The sequence below is a fragment of the Gadus macrocephalus genome, chromosome 8 (genome assembly GCF_031168955.1).
Source record: "Gadus macrocephalus chromosome 8, ASM3116895v1".
Lineage (NCBI taxonomy): Eukaryota > Metazoa > Chordata > Actinopteri > Gadiformes > Gadidae > Gadus > Gadus macrocephalus.
Window position 1 is genome coordinate 15,111,925 of NC_082389.1, and position 20,000 is coordinate 15,131,924.

Consider the following 20,000-nt stretch of genomic DNA (forward strand, 5'->3'; position numbering starts at 1 on the left):
CTGCATCTTTCCCCATTGGTATTGTCTTTATTATTCTACTTTTGGGATAGGGTTGGATAAAGGAATGGATTTCTGTTATCGCCTGAGCGGCAGCGCGATGGGGGATCAGCTGTCAGTCACCCATCTCCCCTCCAATTTAGCTCCATCTCACGATTTACATGATGAGAGTAAAGAGGCAGGGAATGTCCCACTTTGCTGGGGGAAAGGCCAGCTAGGGGTTAAGAGTTTGGGGGGGTTCAGGACTTTGAGGAATGGATGAGTGAAGGCGGTTGATATGGTTTGATGAGATGCGCGTGCGCATACACATGCACACTCACGCACATGCCCACACACAGTGAGGCAACCACAAGATCAGCCAATTATGAAGCAATTTTTAGTACTCTTAGTACTCTAAAAGTCTCTCTCTCTCTCTCTCTCTCTCTCTCTCTCTCTCTCTCTCTCTCTCTCTCTCCCCCTCGCGCACGCTTTGTCATTGTCCCTCTCTCTATCTCCGTGCCTCTGCGTCCTATCGACTTGGCCATCCGCCCCTCGTCTCTCCCTTGTATCTTCTACGGACGTCAAGTGTGCACCCGATCGCCGGCCTCTGCCTGGACATTTCTGTTGCCCCATTGCCCCCGTGTCTAACCGTTATCTCTGCTGTCTCTCCTCTCCCCCTCTCTGTGCAGCGTGTCCCCCAGGCACCTTCAAGTCCAACCAGGGGCCAGGCCTGTGCCTCCAGTGCCCCCCCAACAGCCGCTCAGCGGGGGAAGCCGCCACCGTCTGCATCTGCCGCAACGGCTACTACCGCGGGGACGCCGACCTGCCGGACGCACCCTGCACAAGTACGTCGTCCCCCTCGCACGTGTACACTCACACACACACACACACACACACACACACACATGCACACACACGCACAGACGCACATGCACACGCACGCGCAGCCGCACACGCACGCGCAGCCGCACACACACATGCACAGTCACACAAACACACACAGACACGCACAAAACAGTCACACGTCACACACACAAACACACGCGCGCACATGCACGTGCCCACGCACAGACAGACACACACCCACACACACACGTTTACCCATATAAGCAGGCCCATTCTCCTGTGAACTGAGACTTTTATTGAGCTGGCTGCTTGTTGATGAACAAATAAAAGGAAGAAATATATTTCTTTTATCGCTCTTGATTTGCAGCCCTGACTTGTTTTAGTTTTTAAACCCCTTAAAAGATAGCAACTTGTCTCTCCCTCTTAATATTCGCCTTCACCTCTCCTCTATTACTCTCCCAACATCCCCTGAGGTCTCAATTACTCTCAGAACTGTCCTGCCTGGGGTCTACTGAAGTTGCCACAACTATTCCCCTACTGCTCTGAGTTGCTGTGCCGTTATGTACAGGGCCGGCCTGTCCACATTGACACACAATGACATCGGAGGAGGAACATTGTTGTCCCCGTACACAGACCATCCACCAATTATTCTAGCATTACCAACCTTTTTGTGAAGCTTTCTTTCCTGTAGAGGCAACTATGAAAGCATCGATGTAGTTACACATTCACTTGGTCTGATATTCTTATGAAGCCGCTGTCGTACCAGCTTTTGAACAGGCGTGGAAACATTCTGTTCTTCTTTCTGTTATAAAACAGAGTTTGCGTCGTTCATTCCTTTCCGCTGAAATGCCTATTCCTCCCTCTCTGTCCTTGCATTCAGTTGAATTGAATGGAACCGACATGTTTATTTTAAGACAATCAAAAGGTGCCTTAAAGCTCTCCCGGTACCCCGATGTGGCATTTACTGTATGTCAGTTAAAAAAGACTTCCTCTGCCTATACACACCTCTGGGCTACAGATACTCTCAGTGGAACCAGTGCCTCAGTCACCTTGTGCATTTGTTCCTGCCTTCCCACGGTGTACTATTTGCCTCTCCGGTGAGTTCCTGTAAACTCCATCAGGTGTACAGTTTGTCTGCAGCTTGAGGCCGTCTATTTTCCCTCAGCGCACAACTCTTCCCCGCTTTGTCTAAAAATATTCCCACTGGTCACTGTTGAGCTTTTTCTGCAAAGCAGCCTGCGCCAACTTTTTAGTTTTATTACCTTTTCTTCATCTATCATCTTGTGTGTAGGCTCCACACTCCCTTTTTGATTCATTATTTATTTGATGTGAACCTCCCACGTATCCAGTCCACCCCTATAAATTGTGATAATGCCATGTGGACTTGATTTCGATCTATATTATCATTGTACAAAGACGTGAAACTCGGCTTCCCTCATAAAGAACCCGATGCGCTTGGCATTATGAAAATATTATTTCCGCCGTCTCGTTCATGGACTCCCAAATGCCAGCGTGAGTTTGACATTTTTCTTTCTCACAATCCCCCCTTTTAACCATCCTTTTACGGACTTGAAATCCAGCCATGTTAACAAAACCGCCTTATCCCATTTAAAGACCTCTCTGATCGCTGCAGTCCAGGCTAGGGTTCGCTTGATGTCCGCCGTGGCCTTGATCTGGGCAGGGCTCGCCACTGAGATCCTCCAACAGAGGAATGTTCTCAATACTGCCAGGCCGCTGATAAGGGGGCTCTTACAGTCACCCCGAATCAGGCCCAACGCTTCAACCGGCAAGAAAGGTTATTCACTTTAGCGTTAGCCATGCTAGCCTGGCCTAAAGCGGCGCAAGGTGTGTATGTGTATGAGAGATACAGATCTGGTCTGATGAACATTTCTGATGGATTGGCCCCCGGCTCTCCCTGGCAGCAGGGGAGCCTCATATTAATGAGAGAGAGAGAGCGAGAGAGGGAGAGAGGGAGAGAGGGAGAGAGAGAGAGAGAGAGAGAGAGAGAGAGAGAGAGAGAGAGAGAGAGCGCGAGGGAGAGGTTGAGCGAGGGAGAGGTTGAGCGAGGGAGAGAGGGTAAGAGAGAGAGGGAGAGAGGGTAAGAGAGAGAGAGAGAGAGGGTAAGAGAGAAAGAGAGAGATAGGGAGGGGGAGAGGTTGAGCGAGGAAGAGAGGGTAAGAGAGAGAGAGAGAGTGAGGAGAAAGAGAGGGAGAGAGAGAGGGTGAGAGAGAGGGTGAGAGAGAGGGTGAGAGAGAGAGGGAGAGAGAGAGGGTGAGAGAGAGAGGGTGAGAGAGAGGGTGAGAGAGAGAGAGGGAGAGAGAGAGGGTGAGAGAGAGATATTATCGCCCATCTCCTCTCCTCGGCTGCTCAACATACAGTGACCTTTGGGAGGTTTCCTGGCGCCCTTTGGAATCAGTAGCAGACCATTTCGCTCACTCTCTCCCCGACGTCCTCCCAGACTGACGTATGCTCTCCTCCCCCATGGGGCGCTATCAGCCTCCTATCTGGGCTACCTGCTGCCCCGGTGGGCTTCTCCCAGCGCGAGAGTCTGCGCAGGGGACAGGCTCGGTAGCGAGCAGACAGGGGGTGGGATGCAAGGTGGTGGTTGGTTTGGGGGGGGGGGGGCGGTGCTGATTAGTCCATGGGGAAGAAGGCATGCGGAACACCAGGGGCCCACCGCGAGGAGAGGGAGAGAAGGGAGGGAGATGGGGGAGGAGAGGGGGAGAAGGGATGGAGACAGGGGGGAGGAGGGGGGGGGGGCACAGATAGAATAGCAGAGCTAGAGCCAGGAGCCGCATGGGGATCTTGATGAGGAGGTTGCTGCAGGCGCAGACGAAGAGTCTGGGGAAGACATCCATCTGGTGCTTTACCAGGTATGATAGGTCGGGACAACAAACACACAACCCCCTAATGGCGTCCTCAGCAGGGGGAGGGATGTGTGTGTGTGTGTGTGTTGTTTCATTCTTGACAAAGTAATCATTGTGTTCCGCACAAATTGAAAGCAGACATGCAAGGGAACTTTGAGGAACTATTACAAGTCTATGATTCCGTACTCAAACGGGGGTTTGTGTGATGGGTTTGCAGGCATTCCTGGTTTGAACCACACTTATTTAGGATCGGGTGTCTCACCCCGTTAAGCCTTGTTGTCTGAAACTTCTGATCTCGGGGTAGACACAAACACTGGCTTTTTTTCCCGCAGGAAGGATAAACTACATGAAAGAACAACAGGGCTATCTGTTTGGCCATTCCCCCCATCTCCGCCTCCATATTGTTTTCCTCTCCTTCACTCCTGTATTCAAAGTGCGCGCTCCTCTCCTTGTTCTCGTTTCAAAAACAAAAAAGGGGGTGAGTCGAGCATAGCTTTTCAGAACTTCTCTCGACCACCTCACCCCTCTGTTGTCGTTTTGTGGTGTTGTCTGTGAAGCTGGGAGAAGAGGTTTCCCAGAATGCAAAAAAAAAAGTCAACTGGAGCGCTTCCTTCCTTCCGTAATCGAGTTGTAAAAGTCGGAGCCAAACTAAGTAGACAAAAAAGTACCGCCCTATTAGAAGCGCTTCCTGCTGGAGAGACGGCTTGCAGATGCAAATACATCGAGGTACAGGTATTTCCTAACAGTTAAAATAAAAAAAAACACTGGTACCCTGGAATCTACAACCGCTTGTTATGATTGGCTGAAACTGTGCTCACAGTATGTTTGGCACCGATCGGTGTTTGCTTTGCCTTAGGATTGGTTTCAGTGTTTGGTTGTAGTAGTTTAGGAGGGAGATCGTTTGATTCGCAATAGCTATTTATTTGGTAGAAGTCTTATTTGTATTTTTAAGAGACTAGTACATTCTGGGTAAGAACAGTTGTTTATATAGTTGACCCTAGTCTGTAAAAAGAGAAAGATAAAAATACAAATATATATCTTTAGTATTGTCAATCATGTTGATTCCAGACCCACCCTAGCTAGGTTACAAGGAGATCACCTGACAGCATGTTTGGGTCTCTCTGTCTGGGCTGCCATTGCGCTGTGTCTGGTGTGGGAAAACCAAAGTGCACACTGACTCCTTGTTTGTTACCAGGAAAGCACATGCGGCTTAATGTGCCGTCTCTGGGGACTGGGAGAAGGCTTTGATATTTCCCACAAGCCTCTCAACCTCCCGTATCACAGACAGACTCACCTCACGCACACACACACCGAAACACAAACACACACACCACCCACACATATGCAATCCCTCAATACCCCCTTTAATCTCTCACTCTAGACATCCTTGGTACGTCGTCGCCCTTAAAACATGTTTCATTCCATCCCTCACCGTGACACTTCATCATCCCTCCCCCTCTCACGCCCGCCCCATCCCCACACACAGGGACCCACTGCGGGGGGGCCCCTAGAGGCCCTGTTAAGACGTCTGCAAAGCAAACACAGTGGAAGGGGAGAAGGCATGGAGAGAGGGCTGGTGGGTGTCGGGTAGGGTTGGGAGCAGGGGGGGGGGGCACCCGTCCATCTAGCTGGGTGGCTGGGTAAACAAAGTGGCAGAGTGTTTATTTTGCGGCGGTGATGATGTGGCTGTGGGGGGGGGGGGGGGGGGGCTGGTGCTGTTGGCGGGGGGACTGGATGGGGGGTAGGCTACGGTGCTTAAGGAAGGGGGTTAGAGGACTTGATGTTTGCCAGCCTAGAGTGGAAGCGAGCGAGTGGGGGGAGGTATGGTGTGGCACCCTTTTTTGTTCAGCCCCAGCTCCTGTGCGGAGGAGGTGTTCCGCTCCGCTGGGGCGGCGGTGGACGGCCCATCCATCTCTGTATCCACCTGCTCTGGCTCGCAGCATTAGGAGCCAGAGCAGCAGTAAGCAGGGAGCAGGGGGGTCCGCGGCGGTCGTCACGGTTACCCCATGAGTCCCAATCACTGCTCAGCTCAGACCCCCATGTCAGCGCTAAGGCAGATATAAGGTGCACACGCTTCAATTGTTCCCAAGTTTTTCCCCTGGAAGCGCATGGCATGGAGGTCATTGTGTGCGTGCGCGTGTGTGTTTTTGTGGTGTGTGCGAGTGTATCCCCGGAGACAAAGCGCTTAATGAGGTGAACTATTTCATACTTAATGTAAAGCCAAATGCTAAATGGCCTTAACTGGATTAGTCTTGCTGTGACACTCTGTGCTATTTGGCTGACGATGAGGATTTTTTCTTTTTCTGGACCCCTGAGATATTAAACCACAGAATTCCCCTCTAGCGCTGTGGAAAACTGCGCCATGTGACGCAAGACTTTTGGGTACCAACGGCGCAGGGGGGGGGCGTCTGTGTGGTTAGTGGCGTTGGCGTGGTGCGGGCAACATGTACACGCAATGACGGCAGAGTGGCGTGGCTAAGTGAAGGCCTGGTTTAGAGGGCTGTAAGTAACGCTGGCGACAAATTAAATCCTGTGGCAAATTAAAACAGCCCAGGGCCCCCCAGTAATGGCCTCCAAATCACCGGTTAAGTGGCAGTCACATCTCATTTCTCATTCCCTTTCTGCATATGGGAGGCTGGGCTCTGATGGCGGCCAGCACATAGGATTGGGGCCTGACTCACCCCTGTTTATTTATTTCTTTATTCGTTTTCTTTTTTTTTGTCATCCACAGTCTGTTGTTTGAGCACATTGATACAGACAGGGAGCTCATGGGGGCATGAAAGCAAAATGGCCGACGTGCAGCTCATGTGTAATTGCCTCACGTGGATTTTCCGCATGACAACGGGCGTATTTATTTGTTCCCGCATGCGGATGCGAGGCTGCGCGGGACGGCCTGTGATTGATGATGCGGGCAGTACACACGGGAACACGTGAAGTGACTCTCTTGGAATCCCCAGGAGGAGCGAGGGGGAAGTTGTCCCACTTTCTTGATGCAGCCGATTTCTGCCAACACACACACTATTATGGTCTGTACACTACAGTGGTTGTGTGATGGCGACACGCAGCGCCAGTTCTCGCACGTTTCATTGCTCTTCATTTCTCTCTCTCTCTCTCACTCTCAAACACTCTCGTACTCTCCATCAATCTCTCTCATTTATCCTTTTCCTATCTCTCTCGCTCTCACTCCTTGATTGTCTCTCTCTATGTCTTCCTCTTCAGGCCCATGGTAGCCATTTTTTTCTCTAACCTAAATAGGTATTTTCTATAAATGGCCGTTATGTATCTGCAGGACATAATAGGTGCACCCATCTGCACTCACTCCCTTCCCATTTCTGCAGTGAATGCTGACCACCCTGTGCAAGACGAGGTGATACCGCACCGGGGTTGCCTTGGTAACACTGGTGAACTGTCCTTGGTGTGTGTGTGTGTGTGTGTGTGTGTGTGTGTGTGTGTGTGTGTTTGTATATGTTCCGGATGCTGCTTTGTCCTGTGGCTTTGCGGGCCAACCATGATCCTTTGTGTGTGTGCTGACAGAACTAACCACCTGCCCTCTGTTTCAGAATAGAATCTGAATATAAGCGCTGATATATAAGCGCTGATAACAATTGAGCGCTGCCAAGCCAATCCTGTAAATTGTGCATGTTATTATCCCCTGGCATGTGCCGAGTCATTTCAATCATCCACAAGAGGAAATTAGAGTAGGAGGAGGGAGGGGGAGAATGTTGAAGGTAAGGAAAGAGCCATCCAAAAGGAAATAAGAGGAGAATAAGAAAGAGTGTGTTGGAAAGAACAGTTATGAATTGAGAGAACACGTTGACTTATAAATAGCAAAACTCATAACAAGTCTGGGACAATTCAAACGAAAGGTTCACGGCAAGTGCAGTGGGCTGAGGTGTCTGTTGTTCCGTGCCCTGGTAATCATCCACCACTCAAACAAAACAACCGATGCACTATTTTCCAGATTTCTTTCTCTCGCCTAAGCGTCAAATGTGGGCTCTGCTCAAGCTGCTGGACTATGTACAAGGGAATGAGAGCTTGAATCCTGAGAGGCCCTTGCTTGATAAGAACACTCGACGCAACACTGGCTTCTACTTAACACCCAATGGTTGATAGACACGGGCGTCTCACTGTGTGATCTGCATTTGTGAGTGAGCGGAATAAATTAGCATTCAGAATGTGCCCGTCGTTAAAAAAATCATCCAAAAAAACCTTGAATCCTCAAAGCTGACTAAATGTGCACACAGTCCAGTCGAGAGGGACTGAAGTTGACAACATGTTTAAGTGTGCACCGGGCACCCACGCACACATCACCGCCACTCCTACTTTTCCATTTCACATTTACTCAAACATCAAACAAGGGCTTGTGAAGAAACACAGATACACCCCCCATCACTAAGGACACGCACACACGCACACACACACACACACACACACACACACACGCACACACACACACACACACACACACACACATACTCCAACGATATGTTGACGAAATGTGCCTTGCAAATATAAAGACGACCCCCCCCACCACCACATATCCGGCCTTCCCTCTCATCCCCCGGGCGCTCGCTCTGTGTCCTCCAGGTGTGCCGTCGGGCCCGCGCAACGTCATCTCCATCGTCAACGAGACCTCCGTCATCCTGGAGTGGCACTCGCCCCGGGAGACGGGGGGCCGCGAAGACGTGGTCTACAACATCGTGTGCAAGAAGTGCCGCTCGGACCGCCGCTCCTGCTCCCACTGCGACGACAACGTGGACTTCCTGCCCCGGCAGCTGGGCCTCACCGACACGCGCGTGTTGATCAGCAACCTGCTGGCTCACACCCTGTACAGCTTCGAGATCCAGGCGGTCAACGGGGTCAGCAACCGGAGCCCCTACCCGGCCCAGCACGTCTCCATAGACATCACCACCAACCAGGCCGGTAAGGACGCAGGCCCCCCTCCATCTCAACCCTTGTTGTTGTTGTTGTGGTGGTGGTGGTGGTGGTGGTTGTTGCTGTTGTTGTTGTTGTCAAGGGGATTTTATTTGTATTGTCACCTTCATCATAGTTACAGTCTCAAAGGTGCTTTGGAGGGCCGTATTATATAACATCCCATTAACCCTGAGGCCTTAAAAGGCCTTGATAGCCCTCAAATGAGGGAGGAGACCTTGAGAAGGCCCGCAGCAGAGGAAGTCCTCCTTCCAGGGATGCTTAGGACTGCAATGGGTGCAGAATTGGGGAGACGTATATGGGATCAGGGGTTATGCTTGTAGAAATGATTTGATTAATTATGATTCTTTTTTTTATGGGGGCAGCTTAGGTAATGGTTAACATCAAATATTATGGGGGGAGGATTGGCTAAGATTCCCTGGTTCTGGTTCTGTGATCTCTGTGGAGGATGTCTCTTAAGGAGGGTGTAGGACGTGAAGTGGGCCTGTGGTGGAGCAGCGGAACACCGAAACCCAGACTCCTTTACTGGGTCCCACTCACACCAAAATAAAGTGGCACTCCGTACATCACGGAGTGTTTGGGTGGGAGGATTGGGCAAAGGATATGAAAGAAGCCATAACATAGTGGCAGGACTTCAGACCCGGACACGCGGTGCGGATGTGCGGGTGAGAGAGGCGCATGAATGATGTCCTCTGCCCCCGATTCTCGTCTCTTTGAACTCTGCTGGGTTTTATTTACATATTAAGGCCGCATGAAAGATGGACCGATGTTGCCTGCGTCATCAACAAACATTCCAAAAAAATTCCTCATTTATTATTTGGCTTTCTCCTGATCCCGGCTCAGACAAACTTGTGATAGTTTATGGAGCCACTCGTGTTGAGGCTAGCAGCTCCGGGGACCCTGAGAAGGGCCTCTTGCTCCCCAAGTCTTGGGTCTTTCTTTACTTTTGTTTTTGGAGCCACGCACGGGCCGGCTGCCAGTCCCAACAACCCTCCCTTCATGGACGGCTGCGCCCCGGTCCGAACACGTCTGTAAATCGTCCAACTCAGATTCTTTCCGGCGGCCTTGCATCGCCGGCTCAATCGACTTGCTCGCTCACCGCACGCCCCGTGGAGGAGTCTCACAAATGATAAATATCCAAAGTCTAGAGGCAAACCAGCTCAGATATGGGTGAACTAGGCGTTGGACTTTTCTATTTCGCTTCATGTTTGTTTCGACCAATCATGTAGCTGGAGTTGTGGGATCTGAAGGCGCGGTGGTCGGCAAACGGCCAGCGCTTAAACTGTAGAACCGTTTCTGTGAAGGTTCCAAATCCGCACCAAGTGGACTGGCCACTCCAGAAATGAACGTATCAAAATCCCATTCTCAAGGCCTCATCCACTCGAGCAAATGATTTTCCGTCGGTAGAATATCCCGGTAATGAAAAAGGTAACAATGCGTAACTCAACCTCTTGCAGTTTTGGGTCCCGTCACAGGCTGTGCAGTCTCCCCCCCAGAAGCTCTGCCATAACACGGTAGAACTGCTGGATCCGAGATTACTTTAGCGTTATGCAGGTTCGATTCCCACCTGCATTCCTATATGCTACGTATCATTCCCCTGTCTTTCAACGATTTCATGTCTCTCTTCGCCTTCCTTTCCACGAGGGCACAGGAAGCCCATGGAAATACTTTATATAGACAGGAAGAAATAGAATTATTTCTCAATTCTGGGCTAAAATATCCGGGAGTACGTGTTAGCAGTGGTCCTGCTCTGCACAGTAGCCTGAGTGGTGCTAATAGCTGCCTGTGCAGACCAGAAGAGGACAGGTTGGGCTGTCTGGAAGGCTCTCAACAGCCCTTCAACTGCAGCGGGGGGAGACTCTGCCTCCACCTCAGAGCCATGTGTTAAAATACAAAGATAAGCACGTTATTTTTATGGATACGTAATAATAAATGTATATTTAATTATGTATTTTAGTGTACATCTAATTGCATGCATGTGAATGTGTGTCCAAGCGTTCTTCATTAGTAAGCTATTTTCAACCTTCTTTTTATCTAGATGTGTGTGCAGGCATGGACATATATGTGTGCATGCTTCACATGTGTGTATTTATGTCTTTGTGTTTGTGTGTTCGCATGATCGTGCTCCTGTAGATGCATGCATCCTTTCTGTGTATGTGTGTTTGTTTGCCTGACGTGTGTTTGTATGCATGATTGTGCTCCTGTCTATGCATGAATCATTTGTGTATGTGTGTGTGTGTGTGTGTATTCCTGAGCGTGTGTGTGTTTGTGTGTACACAGTCTGCAATATTCTCCTTGTGATGAAATATTAACTAAAGCATCCAATGGAAATGACAGTCCAAGGATCCTCTCTGCTGGCTACAGTGTGTTATTTCTCCTTCCTCTATTGCTATTCTTCTGGACTCTGACTTGTACACAGTAGCACCTACCAAGGGACTTCATTCTTTACCAAGTGGAACATTTAAATGGGGGCCCTTTTCATTACTATTACTATTGTGTCTTTCTTCCTTGGATGACAAAGTCCTCCGAAGTACTCGCCGATGGGAGCAAATATCAGGCATGAGGAGCAACGGAAACAGGGAGAAGACAGGCCTGTCAGTGGATTCATATTGTCAGTGGGGAGGGGGAGAGTTGTGGCCCTGGCCCTTTTCTTTGATTTGAGTATCTTACTTTTTGCATTTCACACCACTGCGAGTTGTGCAGGACCTGTGTGTAGGATATATATGAGGGTTAATGGTTAGCCGAGAAAAATGTGTCTCTTATATTCACCTTATGTTATATAGGGTATATATGGATTTAGAAACTGACATGATGCAATAATGTATACTGATTGGTTTACCCGTTCCCCATGCATTTGACTCCGAAGTCAGTCCATCAGCGCTTTGCATAACCAGAGAATGATGACTATCTCCAGGAGTAAAACTGAGTGGAATCAATTAGACCGTCAAACCAATCTTTAGGGTGGCTCTTCCTAATGGGGAAGCGATGTTCAGCAGCAGTTTGTTTGATTGTTAACACTGTGAAGTTGCTCAGGACATCCATATTGAATGATTTTTCAAAGCTCTCTCTTTGTCTCTGTGATTTCCTTTATCTCCATGGGGGAAGAGCATCATTTCCGGTAAGGCCTAATTTCCTGTCAAATGTAAGCTGCGTAGGTCGGAAGGCAGCTGTTCTCTCCACTGTTTAAACCACTTACTTACATTAAGCAATTCCAAGATGGCGGAATCTACACACGTCTGGTATCGCGATTCGCGAGACCATGAATGCATTGGCTTAGAGCTGAAAAGACCCTTAACCCTTATCATATCCAAAAGTCCCTAATAGTCATTTTTGTCCCAGAGTTTGACATCGAACAATAATGGACTGCTTAATGAAATTGTTGAGAAGTTAACTAAGCTGGAAGGCATACAGTGTATGATGACAGCCACTCTCTAAGGAATGCAATGAGTCAGCAAGACAGTGTTTGTCTGAGAAGAAACCAAGACACTAAATGGAGTCGGGACATGGCAGGAGAGAGAGAGAATGAGAGAGAGAGAGGGAGAGGTAGAGAGGGAGAGATGGGAAATGGAGGATTGTTTTATATTTTCATAGGGAAAATAAAACTTGAGTCAGAGTGAAGGAGAGGAAAATGAGGGAGTAAATAGCTCTGATTATCAGGTTGGCATAATGGAGCTAACTGTCCCCAATTGACAGGCTAATAGCTCTCCTGACATATAGACGCTAGAGGAAGCAATGGCTGCACCTATTGTTGCCCGTCTTGCTGCAGTAATGAGGTGTCTGGCAGCGGTCGACCCCACCAGCCGGGGGCCCGGGGCCCCTCGCTCGGACCTTTTGTAGCCAAGTAATTGCTCTGCCTTCAGTTTTCCGTGCAGGGATTCATAGGTGGATTCGGACGAGCCGGTAAAGGAAAGAAGATACTCTGATAATAAATATAAAAAGTATTGGAAACACCGGAGACGAAACAGAAGAAGTCTCTCGATGCATTTGATCTAGGATAGCACCGAGGGAGCTGTATCGCTCCACGTGTAGAGGGTGGTGTAAACACTACCAGGGTTAGGGGTGCCATTTCCACTAGGGTTGCTCATACTATGAATGTATGCACGCACGGTATCGTGTTTGACTCTATGGATAAAAGCCTCCGACGAATGGTAGATCTATATTTAGGGCAGATATCCACCACATGCACTGGTGGGAAAGTAGGAAAATAATGACTGGTTCTTATCGGGGTTTCTCAAAATAATGCAGAATAACTAGATGTTGACTCCTCGGCTATGCAGAGACGTGGCTCCGTCACAGTTGGCGCGTTGACACTCTCTTCTCTGGTTGACAACCTGACGCCAAGATACTGCTGAATGTTCCTCGGTTGGGGGAGGCGGGGGGGGGGGGGGAAACATGGGACTACCTGGATAATGGTGAAGCTGGGGATGGGGATGGTGGAGGTGGATGAGGGGAAGAAGAGGTGTGGGGTGGAGGAGGTGGAGGAGGAGTAGAGAGGAGGAGGCAGCTGAGGGGCTTCACAGCAAATCGAAGAATAGGCCATTAAACCGCCCTAGATCCCAGCGTGTCTCTGGCAGACTGGGCTGATCGATACTGTGATTTAGGAGTTCATTCACGGCCTGCACTCTCTAAGCACAAGCGCGCATGCGGACACACACACACACAGACACAAACACACACACACACAGACACAAACACACACACACACACACACACACACACACTCAGACAGTGAAACACACACAAACAAACAAGCTTACACAAACACACTCTGGTTATATACTGTCCACTCTAAGGCCATCTTTCATGGCCGTCATATATATCTATGTTTGCAATTGTACAGCAACAACCAGTGTTTGACTCTTTCTGCTGCATAATAATACAATCCAGCCGGAAAAGGAAAAATCCACGTCATTTTGTCTTTGTTGAAGGCATAAGGGCATTGCCAAATAAATGCTAAACCAAATGTCAAGCATTACTGAATTCACAACAGTGGCAGTGCCTGACTCAGTGCTAAGGAGGCTCTTGGAAATGTTGTGAACACAACACAAAATGGCAGCCACAGTCCAATCCATAATCCATCTATCCGGACACCGAAGAGACACCATCAATGGGGACACCGACCAACCCACATCTCATCTTCCTCTACATCTCCTTTTAAATCCCATGCCTGCGCCTTACCTTATCACCGCCCTGAGAGACGGGTGAGGGGACATATGGGTGTGGAAAAAAAGCAGCCATACATCTCCCGACCGCCACTGCTGCCATCTTTACTTGTCTTTCTTTAAGAAAAGGGATGTCTGAGTCTTAGCAGCTCTCTGATCTCCCTGGCAGAGGCTCCACGACCTAGATCATGTGCCAGTTCTCCCCCAAGACCGCAGAAAAAGCCTAGTATATCTACAAACAATCCTCCTCCACTTAGCGCCACTGTTTGGAGAGACGTTCCCACAGAAATGCAAACATCATTCCGACTCGGCCTTCTATGGTCAAATCACTCTCGGCTGGCTTTTTGTCCTCTAGATACAAAGACTCTGTGTGGCACAGTGAGATCCAAACAATCTTGCCGAAATGAAAGATTTTAGCATTCCGGCGGGGTAGCCCAAAAAACGGAAGAATCAACAACCAAAAAAAGAAAGGTTTGTAGTGAAATGGTCCATGGAGAGCACTTTTTTTTTTGTGACTTTTTGTTCATTGCTTTTCTTCATATGTTTGTAAAATGTTAAAAGATTCCTGGTTATTTCTCCAGTAAAAGAATTTGTATCAGAGGCCTGATGGCACTGAGTTTCATCATCTGAGAGGGATTCAATTTTAACATTGATATTTTATTTGCTGCCTGTCCTCATGAATGTTGGACCGGGTTTCTTGGCCAAGAAAGAATGGGCTGTGACTCATAGGCAAAAAAACTACAAAACCTGAGCTTGAATTCTACCAAGCAGCTCGCCAAATCTGATGTCCGCCAAACTGTTGTTTTAAGTTTGAGCTAAGTATGAGAAGGTATGCCCTGTTTTCCACGCTGTGTATTTGACTTGGAGCTATTTTTAAGATCCCTCCAGATGGTCGCTTTTTTATATAATTCCTCGAAGGAAATGCACTGAGCTAATCCTCGGTCATGGATTTTTGCAGAGAAGCCCATTACAGTGTAGTCACAGCTGAGTAACTCCCTCTGAGCACCTCCTAATGGGGACCTGTTAGTTACCTGGCATGTACTGAATTTGACCAGACATGTCCATAGCGGTCTCCCCATAGGAGCTACGCTGAGTGGTACGCCCTATGGGGAAGTGCATGGTTCACAAACTCAAACACTTAGAAGTGGACAATGGTACAGGATGCTCTTGTGCTTCAGTCTAGTCTTGTGTGTCTGTGACTGCCCACACTTGTTTATTTTTTTAAATGTGTGTGTCTATGTGTGTGGGCTATACTTGTGTATCTATTTGTGTGCGTGTTTGTGTTTGTGTTTGTATGTGTGTCTGTGGGTTTCTGTTTGTTTATGTGTGTGTGTGTGTGTGTGTGTGTGTGTGTGTGTGTGTGTGTGTGTGTGTGTGTGTGTGTGTGTGTGTGTGTGGGTGTGTGTGTGTGTGTGTGTGTGTGTGTGTGTGTGTGTATGTATCTGTGTGTGTGTCTGTGTGCTTGTGTCTGTGTGCAAGCTGCATCTACGGGTGTATAACTGCCCATGACCTGTCTCTGTTTGTACAAGGAGAGGTGTGGATAGAGTGGGACTCTGACAGAAGGTCATCTAACTAATTACTGCACAAATTCTGTCCAGTTATTTTACTTTGAATAAACGAGGCAGAACAGCAACGTCCTGCTGGGAATTAATGGTTGAAAGCCGTCTCTGAATGAAGAATGTAGCTAAAGCAGCCGGATGGACTTTAGCCAAGAAAACTCGGCTTGGTACCATGTACCAACATCCTTTTTTTTGTTTGGGGCATTTGGTTATTTGATTTAGAATAAGCTATTGCAGCCATGAAATCGTTTTTATTGGAGTCTTTGCAGAGTTTGGTTTCAAAAAGGAGGAGTATAGTAGAGAAAAGTAGTGTACGCATTTGATGCCACGACCTCCTTCTCTACGCGGCGTGAATTGTGATGACTCTGAGAGAATACAGGGCGATAACAATATGCAAGCTACGGTGGAGATCGGTGCCAGAGATGTTGAGCCAGGCTCATGTGTTGAACAGTTCAGCAAACATGTACTCGAACACGCCTTGTCTCTCTTCCCTCTCTTTCTTGCTCTCTTTTCTATACTATCTATTTTACACTAAATGTTTTGCTCTCTCTTCTATGCTCTTGCTTTCTCTGTATTGCTTTCTCTCTCTCTCTCTCGCTTATCCTATCTCTCTCTCTCCCTCTCTCTCTCTCTCTCTGACTCTCTCCCTCCCTTTCCTCTATCTTGCACTGTCCCTCTCCCTCGCTGTCTCGCTGCCTCCCCTATGCCAGATGCTAGCAGGCTTTGACTTTGATTAATGGTGCGCCGGGCTCTGCATTAAAAGCCAGGGGCAGCGAGTGGGGCCAGATAAAACTGGAGCAGGGGGAGCCACAGGGGGGAGGTGGAGCTGAGGAGAGTGAGAGAGAGAGAGAGAGAGAGAGAGCGAGAGAGAGAGAGAGAGAGAGAGAGAGAGAGAGAGAGAGAGAGAGGAGTGCAGAGGGAGGGAGAGGAGTGCAGGGCAACGCCGCCGATCACTGTCAGTGTCAGCCTCCCTGGGTGACGTCGGGCTGGGGGGGAGAGGTGTTGGGGGTGGGGGCTGGTACGTTGAGGGCGGTGGCGGGAGCGTTTCGCAGGGACAGCGGCGCATCAGTGAGCTGAACCTCAACCTCGTTGCCTGGGCGACACTCCCTGAGATGGGCAGTTCGCACTGCAAGGGACTGCAAGGACACAAGTCATACGTGCACTGAATACACCTCTACACTGTGTGTGTGCGTGCACATGCATGTGTGCTTCCGTGCCTGCGTGCGTGGCTTGACGGTTTTCTCAGACGTTGTGGACTCTCTTTTCTATCTCTGTTCCTCACATGATCTGCGTACCTGGATTTGAGGAAAATGAAACCAAATGAATTATTTCTAGGTTAAGGGCTGCTGTAAACAGTGTTGACGTGCCTTGTGGATGCCTCTGAGCAACCTCTTATATTTACACATATTTATACTCTTATATATTCTGGCGATGCTCTAATGAAAGGTCTAAATCCAGTCCATCAGCATGTAAAGGAGGACGCTCAATGCACCTGCGGTTGTAAGCCAAAAGGAAGATGACAGATGATCCACATGCAGCAGATATTTATGCGCGTCACGTTTGTGTTTGATAACCATCTGTGATCCCAGGGTACGGTTTAGCCACCGAGGAATCGCCTTAAACGCGCACACTGCCGGCAACACAAGGTTGTCTTCTGCAACAGCCACTGCAGCAGGAGGAAATACTAGAATACGCTCTCTCTCTGCTATTCAACAACTCAATTGTGATATATACTATAAATATACTACAAACAAATACCAGAATACGCTATTCCTGTTCCTTAACTCCCTATCACTACGTCGAAACTTATCATCATCGTCGTAGCGTTGGGATTGGTGATATCAATTTGCCTTTTTCTTTTGAATTTACATTAGAGAACAAATGCGACCAAAATCGTGGGTTTTCCCATCTGAAAAAAAGCACAATGCATTTATCTTTTCAGTCTACGTAATTTAAACTGCCAGCATGTCCTGCTGCCAAACAAACAGCCGTGTTTTTTGCTTTGTGGAGTCTGTGTTTGTCCACAAACAAAGCTTTGGAAGCAGTGAAGATTTATCAATTTTGCGCATCGAGCACACCTTGGACAGAACACCTTGGACAAGCAACCTTTGTAAAGCATACATTTTGCTATTAGTCTAGCAAGTAAAGATCTCAACATCATTGGAGGAAGCCAAAAGAGGAGGTTCTCTCTTAGTCCCTTCCCTCCCTATCCTGCACGAGGCAAAAAATTGATTTGATTGCTTTGTTCGCCGCCATTATGTTGTGGTTGTTTATTTTGTTACACCACAGACAACTCCCTTTCCACGCAAAACTCAATTTCCACTCCCCACCCCATCTTCCCCGCCTCTCCCATTTACACCCCCCCTCCCCCTTCCCCTTTCCCTCCAAAGGAGGAATTTGCGTCTGGGACACTCCCCAGGGCTTGTCCCAGATGGGGGTGGACATGGCTGGGTGGGGGGGGGGGGGGACAGTGTGTGCCTGTGGCTGGTAATTGATAATGCGGCCCAGGGCCCCGGCAGGCCGGGTCCTGGTCAATGGAGCGTGAACCAGCCTGAGAGGCAGAGAACATCAGGGAGGAGAGAGAGAGGGAGAGGGAGAGAGAGAGAGAGAGAGAGAGAGAGAGAGAGAGAGAGAGAGAGAGGGGGGGGGGAGAGAGAGAGAGAGAGAGAGAGAGAGAGAGAGAGAGAGAGAGAGAGAGAGAGAGAGAGAGAGAGAGAGAGAGAGAGGGGTAAGAATTCAGACTAGAGAAGAGTAAGGCAAAGCACTCTGGGTAGAATCCTACGTTCCTAATAGAAGCCATTCGTTATCCTGACTCACTGTTGCCTTACGTCCAGGTTTTTGTGAATGTTTCGGTGTATGGTTTGAATTCATCTGGCATTAATGATAAATATTCTTCCCTTTCTTTCGTATTTTTGACCTAATTTTAACAAATCCTCAGGAATTCGGTGCAATTAAAACAGAGTTGATGATGTTCTTTGCTTTAAAACGAGTGCATTAGGTACAAGTGCAGAAGTGTATTTATGTAAATTCCAAACTTATCTCTCTGACCTTTAAACGAGCGATATGACATCTCGGGCATTGCAGCTTGACCTTTCAATCCATTATCAGCCTCTCCCAACAAGAAGCAGAACACAAACAGAAACACTTTCACACTGCTGTACGCACACAAACACACTCACACGCACACACACACACACACAAGCGCACAAACACTGCCGTGCCCATAAATGCCTTGTGCCCGCTTTCCAATCCCGCGTCGTCTCTGGGGGGAGCATGTGACAAGGGGTGGCAGAGCGAGAGGCTGAAGGGGGGGCTTGCGACAGTGGTAGAGGGGTACAAAAGCGGTGGGCTGAGCAGGAGAGTGCTGAGTCCCTGGGTTAATTGACAGCCCATACGTGTTCACTCAGGTGTGCCGGGGCTTAAACGGAGCGTAGACGCATGCGGCTGCGGCCTCCCGCCTCACGGAAGACCCCCTTGCATTATTTGATTCCTGAACAAAAGTTTAGCACGCAGGAGAGCGTTAAACAGGCCAGTGCGGCTTGGGCCGCGGGGGCTTTCACCATGAATGGTATGTTTCGACGACACCGTGTAAGGATGAGTAGGACCTCTCCGATTGTCTCCTCGCTGGTAACTTCCCCGATGCTACGGCTGGGGGAGTCTGGGCGGGCACAATTGAGTTGTTGAATGGGCGTGGAGGATCTTTGAAATGACTTGCTTATCTTCTATGCGGCAGTACCCGTCTGCTAACTGTGCTGGGCTGAGTCTGACAAGACATGAAATGCCTCCATTTTGGGGGTTGTGAAACTTTGTGCGTCATTCTTTTTCTTTATTTTTTTTGTCCCCCAGCACCGTCCATCGTTCCCATCATGCACCAGATCAGCTCCACCATGAAGAGCTTCACGTTGTCATGGCCACAGCCCGAGCAGCCCAACGGCATCATCCTGGACTACGAGCTGCGCTTCTACGAGAAGGTACGGGTGCAATGTGTGTGTGTGTGTGTGTGTGTGTGTGTGTCTGTGTCTCTGTGTGTGTGTGTGTCAGAGAGACAGAGAGAGACGGAGACTGTTTCTACTTCATTAAAAAAAACGATGGACACATTTGAATACATTTTCAGGGTAAATCAGGCATTTGAACGCTTGTTATTTTGGGGATCTTTGCATAATGTTTGATGATCTTGTCATTGGCTGGTCCTGGATTTAACATGAGCGTCAGCATGATCGTCATGAATGAATTGAAAACGTCACGCTTTCTCCTACTTTGAATACTGGATCAACGCGGCTACCCCTGCCAGCGGTAATTCAAACAACAGCCAACGCACCCCCGCCCCCACCCCACCCAACCCCCCCGCCAGCCGCCTCCTCTGGACATCCCCCAGCCCCCCCCCCCCCCCCGATCCCCTCCCCTCCCCGGGCTGATAACATGTTCGGCGGCCGCGCTCGCACCCTCTTTCCCACTGTTCTTTGGTTTCCCCCCCCCCCCCCCCCCCGCTGAAGAGAACAGAGGCTGACCTCTGCTCCGAGACTCGTACACCACTACACCCCTTCGCCCACCACCACCCCCCCCCCCCCCCCCCCCCGCCCCCCCCAACCACCAGTCCACTACCAACATCCCGCTGTGAGAATGCATTGCTTCTGGGATGGCAGCCGCATCGACCAGTC

The 20,000-nt window shown here is 49.2% G+C and overlaps 1 protein-coding gene across 1 annotated transcript in view; it reads left to right on the forward strand.

Moving 5' to 3' along the window:
- The window catches only part of LOC132463014 (ephrin type-B receptor 1-like), a 46,941-nt gene that overhangs the window by 1,334 nt on the left and 25,607 nt on the right, over positions 1 to 20,000 (forward strand). Inside the window, exons 3-5 of the mRNA XM_060058867.1 lie at positions 411 to 821; positions 8,277 to 8,612; positions 19,189 to 19,313. Coding sequence (XP_059914850.1) covers positions 411 to 821; positions 8,277 to 8,612; positions 19,189 to 19,313 — 872 coding nt within the window. The remainder of the gene's footprint in view (positions 1 to 410; positions 822 to 8,276; positions 8,613 to 19,188; positions 19,314 to 20,000) is intronic.